The sequence below is a fragment of the Nicrophorus vespilloides genome, unplaced genomic scaffold (assembly GCF_001412225.1).
Source record: "Nicrophorus vespilloides isolate i.1.1-1 unplaced genomic scaffold, Nicve_v1.0, whole genome shotgun sequence".
Lineage (NCBI taxonomy): Eukaryota > Metazoa > Arthropoda > Insecta > Coleoptera > Silphidae > Nicrophorus > Nicrophorus vespilloides.
The window spans coordinates 22,118-32,776 of record NW_017099547.1 but is presented as its reverse complement, the minus strand read 5'-3'; the positions used below and the strand labels follow the sequence as shown (position 1 = coordinate 32,776).

At 35.1% G+C, this 10,659-nt stretch overlaps 1 protein-coding gene across 1 annotated transcript in view; it reads right to left on the bottom strand.

The window, feature by feature from the left end:
• Positions 1-9,029, bottom strand: part of LOC108564708 (discoidin domain-containing receptor 2-like) — a gene marked incomplete at both ends in the record, with an annotated part of 23,049 nt that extends 14,020 nt beyond the window's left edge. Inside the window, 2 exons of the mRNA XM_017923807.1 lie at positions 4,347-4,494; positions 8,798-9,029. Of these exons, the coding sequence (XP_017779296.1) occupies positions 4,347-4,494; positions 8,798-9,029 (380 nt within the window). The remainder of the gene's footprint in view (positions 1-4,346; positions 4,495-8,797) is intronic.
• Positions 9,030-10,659: the final 1,630 nt, after the last annotated feature.

The following is a 10,659-nucleotide window of genomic DNA, read 5'->3' as shown; positions in this document are numbered from 1 at the left end:
TTCGAGCGTTCGTGTTTTTTTAAACAATAAAAGCGATTTCGTGCGTAATAACAATTAGTATAGTGCGCGCAGCCACCGCTGATGCATTGCGTTTCGTGTCAAAATTAAGAATTGCAACAACTGTTTCGTCGTGACGTAATTGTAATCGGATGGTAATTAAATAATTTCCAAATTGTTATATTATTTAAATGAGAAAGTAATAACAATAAATTTAATCAAACGTACGATTTTTTTAAATTTTCATCAAAATTTAATAATTTGAACCTTTTGGTCACATGATTAATACATATTATTATTATTATTATTAATAATTGGATATATTAATTTAATTCTAATAAACATTTTAATCAAATTAATAAATAGGTTTTTTTTTTAAATTTAATTAAATTTTAATATTTCTTTCTCAAGTTCGAAAAAAAATTAATATAAAATAATATATATTTTTTTTCAAATCCCAATTATTGTATACCATTTTATCAATAATTTCCACTATTACCTTACAACTTGTATTGCTTATATGTATGTTTTCACTAATTGAGAACAATATACGCAAAATAACTGTTAGAAGTAATTGCAAAAAAAAGTGTTATTTGTTATGTCAAGTAATTTTGAAAATAATAATTATTTAATCTTAGAAAATCTGTAAATATTGACAAGAAAAAGATTTTCCTTTCATTATTTGAAATCAATATAAATTGAAACTAAACTAACAAAATAAGCCGTTTTCTTTGAATAATCAATTATAAAAAGAGTTAAAAAATATTGGATTGGTTAAGAAAGTAACACTTTTATTGGCATTCATTTTTGTTTTGTAATTTTAAAAACTGCATAAAAAAACGTCGAGAATATATAAACAAAATTGAATTTAAATTAATATACGTTTTGGATTGATTCATAGAAGTAAACTCGGTTTCGGTTTTGTGTCTGTTCATTAAAAATTTAATAATTTTTATTTCGTTCAAACAAACTTTTATGAAATCAAGTAAAAATTAAATTATTTCATTATTGATTTAAAATATAATCGGCTCAAATTGTATAAAAACAAATTGTAGTTTATTCAATGCAAACATCCATTAAATCCCATCTACCTAATAATATTATATTTCAATTAAATAATAGTAATTAATCAATATTAATAAAGTAATTTAATCATATAATTTACTAAGTTTAGATATCTACTTGAAAATATACTTTGGAGATTCTCGATTAGATGTTTATTTTGGATAGATCATTGCTAGTTACATTGCAGTGTAATAGATAGGATAAAAAGGATCTTACGGTATAATAAGTCCGAGGCCCGAGAGCCAACACAGGGAACCTTAGATGTTATTAAAACACACGAAGAGTAGAAGAAGAGTGGAAGAAGAGTGGAAGAAGAGTGGAAGAAGGTGGAAGAAGAGTGGAAGAAGAGTGGAAGAAGGTGGAAGAAGAGTGGAAGAAGAGTAGAAGAAGAGTAGAAGAAGGGTAGAAGAAGGGTAGAAGAAGGGTAGAAGAAGAGTAGAAGAAGAGTAGAAGAAGGGTAGAAGAAGGGTAGAAGAAGAGTAGAAGAAGGGTAGAAGAAGGGTAGAAGAGGAGTGAGCACCACAATACCATTAATTTAGTTGTTTTTCATACTTGAATTATATAACAGCAAAAAAAGGTATTTGATAAACTGTAATTGTATAGAAAACTATAAGAAAATATGCACATGAAGAACAAAAAATGATGATGATGATGATGAAATAACAGACGCAAAACAAGATTATTCTATTTCGTTCGTCAATTGAGTAGTTTCGCGGATCGTTGATACATAACAAAAACAATAAATAAATAAAAAAAAATACGTTCAGTACGCGTATTGCAGACTTTTGATAAAGCGAATATTCCAAAGCAAACAGAGCGGAAATGGACCAAAACATGTGTGTGTGTATTTGTATTTTGTTCGCCGGTCTCGTATTTACTTTGTGCACTTGCGTGAGAAGTGCATTCAAATCCTTGCAGTAAACTCCGATCGAAATATTTCATATTTTCAGGAATTGAAACCTTTGATGGATTGATGTACTCCTAACAAAGATACTAATAACAACAATGAAAGAGTGTGTATGAAAGCGAATCACGACTGGAGTATCGATTTAAATTACGCAGAGGGTTGATGATGATGATGATGATGGTTGGTAGTTCTGTAGGTTTGGGACTCTCTGATTAAAGACTTGCTTTCAGTTTGGTTGGAGCGCCGCAAACCGGAGAGGCTTTTGACCATACGCCCTGCCCTGTCTGCATTTAGCTAATTGCTGCCACCCCACTTCACCCTTACGTGCATTCGTTTGGAGGACCGAGTCCAGTTTACAACCCCCCATCCCCAAATTTGACGTCTGCACCTAACTAAAACATGCATCCAATTCGACCTGCATAAACAAACTTTGATCTTTCAATGGCGCATTACGTGCATTCGTTTAAACCCAGCCGCCTCCGTTCGAATTAGTGAGACGCAGTAACGCTACTAATACTTCATGCATTTATCGCCGTTACGTAAATAATAATCTCGCATTCAGAGCGCTAAGTACACGGCTTATTATAAGCGCGCCCGCGTCCTCCGCGTCCTCCTCCACCAACTTCCATCCCTTCCCTCTAATACCTCTTACACATTACAACTTCAATTTGGCGCAGCAACATCATTTCCAACGCTAATATCGCCTTTCCGACTCAGAATCTCCCATTTCCCTAATCATCCCAACAATAATAATCCTCAAACTCCGTGAATCTATAACACACATATATCTCTATTTCCATTGAATCGAATAAAGTTCCATACACCTAATTCCACCAACTGAATAACACTTTAACAAAAAAAAAATAATCCCATTACTAAAATAAAGCCTCAACATCCGTAATACAAATATACTTAATTTACAAACACAAAAAATAATCGCAATTTATAATTGTCATATTTAAAAACCAAATTTATTATTTAATGTTTCAGATCCGCAGGTGCATCGTTTCGTAAATGCGTCTTATCTAAGTGTTTCTTATCGCAAGTAGTCACGCAGGTGTTCATTAAAAATGCAGGTGTTCAATAAAAACGCAGGTGTTTCGTGCAGCTGTTTTAACTTATCCGCAGGTGTTCATTAAATATGCAGGTGTTCAATAAAAATGTAGGTGTTTCTTATATTTGCAGCTGCAACTAAAACGCAGGTGTACAATTAAACGCAGGTGTTCAATTAAATGCAGGTGTTCAATAAAAACGCAGGTGTTTCGTGCAGCTGTATTAACTTATCCGCAGGTGTTCATTAAAAACGAAGGTGTTTCTTATATTTGCAGCTGCAATTAAAACGCAGCTGTTCAATTAAACACAGGTGTTTCGTGCAGCTGTTGTGTTTTGTGCAGCTGTTTTAATTTATACGCAGGTGTTCAATGAAAATGCAGGTGTTTCCTATATTTGCAGCTGCAACTAAAACGCAGGTGTTCAATTAAACGCAGATGTTCAATAAAAACGCAGGTGTTCAATTAAACGCAGGTGTTTCTTATATTTGCAGCTGCAATTAAAACGCAGCTGTTCAATTAAACGCAGGTGTTTCGTGCACCTGTTTTAATTTATNGCAATTAAAACGCAGGTGTTCAATGAAAACACAGGTGTTTTTTGCAGCTGTTTTAATTTATACGCAGGTGTTCAATAAAAACGCAAGTGTTTCTTATATTTGCAGCTGCAACTAAAACGCAGGTGTTCAATTAAACGCAGATGTTCAATAAAAACGCAGGTGTTCATTAAAAACGCAGGTGTTTCTTATATTTGCAGCTGCAATTAAAACGCAGGTGTTCAATGAAAACACAGGTGTTTTTTGCAGCTGTTTTAATTTATACGCAGGTGTTCAATAAAAACGCAGGTGTTTCCTATATTTGCAGCTGCAATTAAAACGCAGCTGTTCAATTAAACGCAGGTGTTTCTTAAACAAAACCAATTGTGATAAGAAACGTGAATAATATAATAATTAATTTGATAAATTAAAAATGCAAACTTTTCTATCTTTATAAATAAATTCACCCGGCGCATCCACAATTCTTCCATAAAGGCAAAATCTTAATTAAATCTCCTTCTTATCAATTATACAGATGTGCTAAACTCATTGATTTTCATGACCACATAAGGATTTGATTAATGTTTTGGAAACAGTTTTGAGAAAAAGCACAAAAAAAACTTTACCAAAAATTATAAATTTCATTGAAAGTGCCGAGATTTAACTATCTTTTTTAAAAGAGATGCAGTAACAATAAAGTTTGGTAGTTGATGTTTTTCAGTTGTGTAAAGATACTTGTCTTGTGTTGTTGCATTGTTTCGTTGGTGTAATGCGATTAGGAAGGGGTATACTTACGTTCCCAGGTGCAGCCGTACAGTTCGACCCTCATGCAGACGGTGCGCGGATGCTCGCTGTAGGGGATGAAGCGTACTTTGCTGGCGATGAAGGGTAACTCCAGTCGCTGCTTCACCACCAGATACGTGTTGCTGTTGCCAGTAAGCACCTGAAAATAAAAATAGAAAACACGCGATTAGTTTGGGGAAAATTAATGTTTCATGCATCCCAGTTTCACGTACAGATATATATATATATATATCAGGGTTAAAAGGGGGGTAGGAGAGGGATGGATTTCGAACAAACTCGAGGCATTAATCATAAGGGATGTATGCCAGGGCGGACGGGTTTTTCGGTTTTGAAAGACGGCAGCATCGTTTGTCCACATCAACTGCGATCTCGTCATCTCTCTTCAAACGGATTAAAACTGTACACTTAATCCAGCGGAGATGACTAGCTCACGACGAATGCTACTATTACTACTTCTACTGCTGCTGCACCGATTACAGCCAAGTCGAGACAAGAGGAAAAATTGCAGACAAAAACAACAGTTTTCTTCATTACAAATTTGTATAGTAAAATTAATAATTATGAATTTAACAATAAATTAAAATATTAGTTAATTACGTATTGTTGTTAAACGCGTAAACTGATTTTTACGTACTTTCAAACATTATTTATAATAATTTATTATTAAATAAATTATGGACAAACCTATTAAACTGAATGGATGAAATATGCACAGCGAAATGTTTATTATTATTCGAAACGAACTGTGGAAATTTCCGAAATTGCAGTGAATTGTAGTTCGAAAGCTAATGAAGATTGAATAGTTTAGGCGGAGGCCAATCAGCGAATTAAACGTTTGCATTTTATGCGCAATTAAAGTCGACACAACACCCGAAAATAGCGAAAAAAAAACGAAATAAGCGGTGACAGCTGTCACGAAAGTAATTGTATTCTGTTGCATGTACATTTTCGTTCAATATTACTACCACATTATAAACACGTGTGTTTTTGCTTTTCGTAAATTCCGTTCAATTAGTCTTGCGCTCAATTAGTTTTGCGTTTGCGCAAATCCACAAAGATCAATCGAAGATGATTATCGAACGAATGATTATGCAGTTGGTGAACTTTGCCCGAATTACGATAATCGATGCCGAATATTATGAATGCACGCGCGACCCATTATTGCCAATTTGATCATTTCATTTGCGCAAACTGCTCCAATATATACTCCTTCCGAACAAACCCTTCCCGGCTTCCACCCCTCTCTCTCTCTCCCATATTATCCACATCCGGACGACGCGAAATGTTTCGAACAAAGACCGTTTGCGGTTTGCAAATAATATTGTTTGTGCACAAAACAAAATAATTGCGCAAACTGATGATAACATGTTTCAAATTTAATGTTATTATTACACATTAATAAATCGCTCTCATAAGTTCATACAGTTGCAATAATTTGTATATTTACAAGAGTTTTTAGTTATATCAACTTTTAATGCAATTTTTAATGTAATAAAGTACACGGATTGTGTTAATTTGTAGTATTACACTTTTGTTGCACGAGGATATTATGCATGTTTTTTTCTCTTGGAAACGTTAAAAAAAATTAAAATAAGAACAAGCACGTAACAAAAAGCACAATTTGCGTTACACTTTTTATTTGTTGCAGGCAATAAATTGGCTTTTAAAAGTTTCTTGCTTGTCTCAAAATTTGAAAAGTTTCGCGGCGGCGGCGGATGTCGGTTATTAAAACAAAACAAAAAGAAGCGAAACGAAACGAAATAAAAACAAAATACGTACGCAGCGGAAAGGGAAGCAAAGTTTGACTTTCCCGCCGAGATGTAAATAAATATCGCAGGAAGAGGATGTGACATAAAAATTTAATATTTGAATATGAGGATGAGTCTTTTAGAAGCGAAGATGTTTCGGCCAATAAAAAACGTAAATAAATATGTATTACAATGTGATGTAGTAATGCAGAGAGAGAGATGTCGTAAGAGTTCGCGACAGTAAAACAGAGATATATAATCATGATATTGGTGGAGGCGGGGGCGGTGTGTGTATTAAATGGAGTAGGTCATATGTGTAGGTGGCAGGAAGGAAAGAGAGAGAGAAAGAGAGGAGCGGAACGGGAGAGGTTGTAGTAGTAGCAGTAGGTGGAGGTGGAGGCGGCGGCGGAATGGAGCCATTTCATCATCGCCCGCCCCCGGATCCCCGTTGCACCCGAGGGAAATTTGCAGCATGATACTGCGGATAATGGCGTTCGATGTTATAGGTGCATTTGTTCATTGTCGGACGCGGGGGGTGGTAGAATAGGAGGATGAGGTGGTGGTGGTGGTAGTGGGTCGACTAGCTGCTGCTGTTGCGGCGGTGGAGGCGGCAGTTCGTTTATTGTATCGGGGGCGGGGGCGGTGGTGCGCGTGCTATATTTGCACTACTTCGGCAATGGAAACTACTAGTATGTAAAATGTATGCGCGCATGATGGATGATGACCGCCGCCTCCGCCGCCTCGTGAATTCCAATCAATCCCAATTCCATCAAATTGAATTACACGGATCGTTACCACGATTAATATTTTGATTGCCGCAAAGATAGCGCCACTAATCACGCGGCCATTTTTAAACGCAGCTTTTGTTTTCAATTCAACGCAAAAAAAAACAATTGAATTATCCAATAGTTGTAAAAGTAATTCAACTGAATAGCAATGGAAACTTTAGTTTCTTTAAGAATTAGTACAATTCAAGATTTAGTTACTTAATTGTTTCATGGTTACGTTGCAAACATGATTATGTAAGAAACGTCAAGGAAACGTCAAATTAAAACAATGAATATTTCATGAAAATTAATGAATTATCGTGATTAAAATTTTATAATTTGTTTTGTTTTTTATAATTTAAGATTTGGTTACTTAATTGTTTTATAGTTACTTTTTATTATTTGCGTTGCAATCTTGGAATAACTTCATGAAAAGTCAAGGAAACGTCAAATTAAAACAATGAATATTTTTCACTTAATACAAAATTCCTACAATAATATTCGAGTTGAAAATTAAAAAAAAAAACGCTTGAAATTCATGAAAATGAATGAAATAATTTATCATGATTAAAATTTTTTAATTTAAGATTTGGTTACTTAATTGTTTCATAGTTTCTACCTTATATTATTTGCGTTGCAATCTTGGAATAACTTCATGAAAAGTCAAGGAAACGTAAAATTAAAACAATTATTATTTCTCATTTAATATCAAATTCCAACAATAATATTCGAGTTGAAAATTTAAAAAAAACCTTGAAATTCATGAAAATGAATGAATTATCGTGATTAACATTTTATAATTTGTTTTATTTATATAATATAAGATTTGGTTACTTAATTGTTTCATAGTTACCTTTTATTATTTGCGTTACAATCATGGAATAACTTGATGACAAGTCAAGGAAACGTAAAATTAAAACAATTATTATTTCTCACTTTATACAAAATTCCTACAATAATATTCGAGTTGAAAATTAAAAAAAAACGCTTGAAATTCATGAAAATGAATGAAATAATTTATTATTATTAAAATTTTGTAATTTGTTTTGTTTTTTATATAATTTAAGATTTAGTTACTTAATTGTTTCATAGTTACTTTTTATTATTTGCGTTGCAATCTTGGAATAACTTCATGAAAAGTCAAGGAAACGTCAAATTAAAACAATTAATATTTCTCATTTAATACAAAATTCCTACAATAATATTCGAGTTGAAAATTTAAAAAAACGCTTGAAATTCATGAAAATGAATGAAATAATTTATCGTGATTAAAATTTTATAATTTAAGATTTTGTTACTTAATTGTTTCATAGTTACTTTTTATTATTTGCTTTGCAATCATGGAATAACTTGATGAAAAGTCAAGGAAACGTCAAATTTAAAACTATTTTTTTCTCACACATTGCGTAATGTTATTTGATTCGTAACCGTTTTCGTTTGGAATACAGACGAAATCCGGCGAACGTCTCGCGAATTAATTAAAAGTTGAAAACCGCGACAGTTGCGAAACGGATTTATGACAGTTTACAAGAACGTATCAATGCGTACAAAATTTGTTTCGCAACTTTTTAATCAACTTTCCACCAATTACAACAACAACAAAAAAATCATCTCGGAGAATTTTGATGTTTCGTTGCTGTGGATACGGAAAAGATATGCAAAATGCAATTTTACAACACGTAATCGGTGTGAGATTGGTTGCGGTTTTGCAACTCTACTAGAGTAATGCGGTTACGACGACAATTAGAAGCCGCGAAAACCGAGCACTTTATTACGATTTATTATATGCGCGTCCCGAAGTTTTCCGCGGGATTTTCAAAACTTTAATTACGATCTACGACGCTTTTAAAAGCTTTAAGTAGACACATATAAACAAAGTTTCGTACATCGACTAACAAAAAAAATTAAATTAGTAGTTTGTACGCACCTTTTCGCCTCGTGCATCCTTATATACGACCCATTTGCTCAACGTCGGTCTCCAGTATTCCACTAAGAATGCTTCCGCGTATTCCTGTCCTTGTCCGTTCCCGAATCTTCCCTGCGTCTCCGTCCACGTGATCAGGTGATTCCTCTGCAGATCGACTTCGAGGAATTCGCGAACTTCGCTGCTGATCTGTGCTTTCGGACACCAAGCACCGCCGTTCTTCTCCTGTCGTATCCTGCAAGCAAAAGGATACAAAAATAAATAGGGACATTTCTCCTTCGTTCCGCTTCCATCATCATCGGGAAGCCCGAAAATCGCTCAGCCGAAAGTAATTACTTTCCGGCTACGGTAACGGCAACGGCAATGATGTATTGATACAATTACGTAGAAAGCTGCATTTAATGACACGTAACGCATCACTCATTGCGATTTGATTGAATTTTGTCCCTCTTTTACAACCGAAAACGCTGCTACCACCGCCGCCGCCCCCAAATTTATCTCTTTCTCCCTCTATCGTTCACACACACACTTCATCTCTCACTCACTCGCATCCATTCATTCTCTGTATATGTGTGTGTCCGTAATCCCAGCGAATTTCACTAAATGCTCGATGGAAGGTAAAACATCGAAGCCCGGGATAATCAATCAGCCACCTAACAAAGCAATCAGCCGAACATGCAACAAAACCCATCAAAAAACCTTATTGTTGCCATGGTTTATTGTAATTGCTATGGCAATATGTTCTTTAACCTGTAATTTGAAGTTTCCATAATGTTTTATAATAAGTCCGTTTTTAATTAATTAATTATATTTGTTAATTATGTTGAAATGTAAAATTACAGGATTTATCATTACAAAATGTTTGAAAAGTAAATTTCTGTTATTATCATTGCAAAAAAGTAGATTAGATTATTAAAATTTATGAGTGAAATGTGAAGATTATAAGAAAATGGAAATAATTGTGTAACATTCGAGATGTAGGTGAGAAATGTAATTTATTTTGAGAGGATAGTTGAGAATCCAATTGGGAGTATCAACAAATTGGTGTGTTCAATTTTTGTTTCAATTTCCTTTTATGCCGCCCCCCGTACGTAACAATAAAAGTAGTGGTTGCCACGTTCGATCTTCGATGGATTCAATTTGGTCCACATTGTTGCGGGTTTATCGATGGAAATGGGGGTTGTTACAGGTAGTGTATACTGTGTTGGGGTGGTTTGAGTACGATCTACAAAGTGCGTCGAGCGGGCGGTGGCAGCAGCAGGATAATTATATATGATCCAGGCAGCAGCAGCAGCAGACTGAGCAACCAACCAACCAACCACCCTCACATCATAATCAGTGCCCGGTTTACGGACCGAAATTACGTTGCAATCGCCCTAATCGAATTGGGTATTTACTAGATCATTAGATCAATCATGGCAAGCTGTGGGCCGAGTGTCAAGGATTCACCGCCGCCCCCGTTTCTCCTTCCTAACAGCAGCAGCAGCAGCCTCAGCCTGTTGCTCCCTCTTACATAATACACACACACACACATAGCGGAATTGGAGAAGGCGGCGGCAGCAGCGCCCTTAATTATTAAATAATTCGATAATCGCTAATTAACTAAACCAATTAAAATTGTATAACGCTAATTAGCCGAGCCGAGCGGATTCTAGCGGGGTTTGTTTTGTTTTGTTTTTTTTTAGGAGGTCATGGGCGTAACGCGCCGGGATTTATCGATTTGCATCCATATTCGCGTACGCTACGCTTCATCGGTGTCCTTCATCTCCTTCTCGTCCTGCATACACGTACGTACGCGCTGTTGGTTGCGGATCCGGGGGGTTGGTTGGCGCGCACGCAACCCTACGTACACGTGTGTGTGTGTA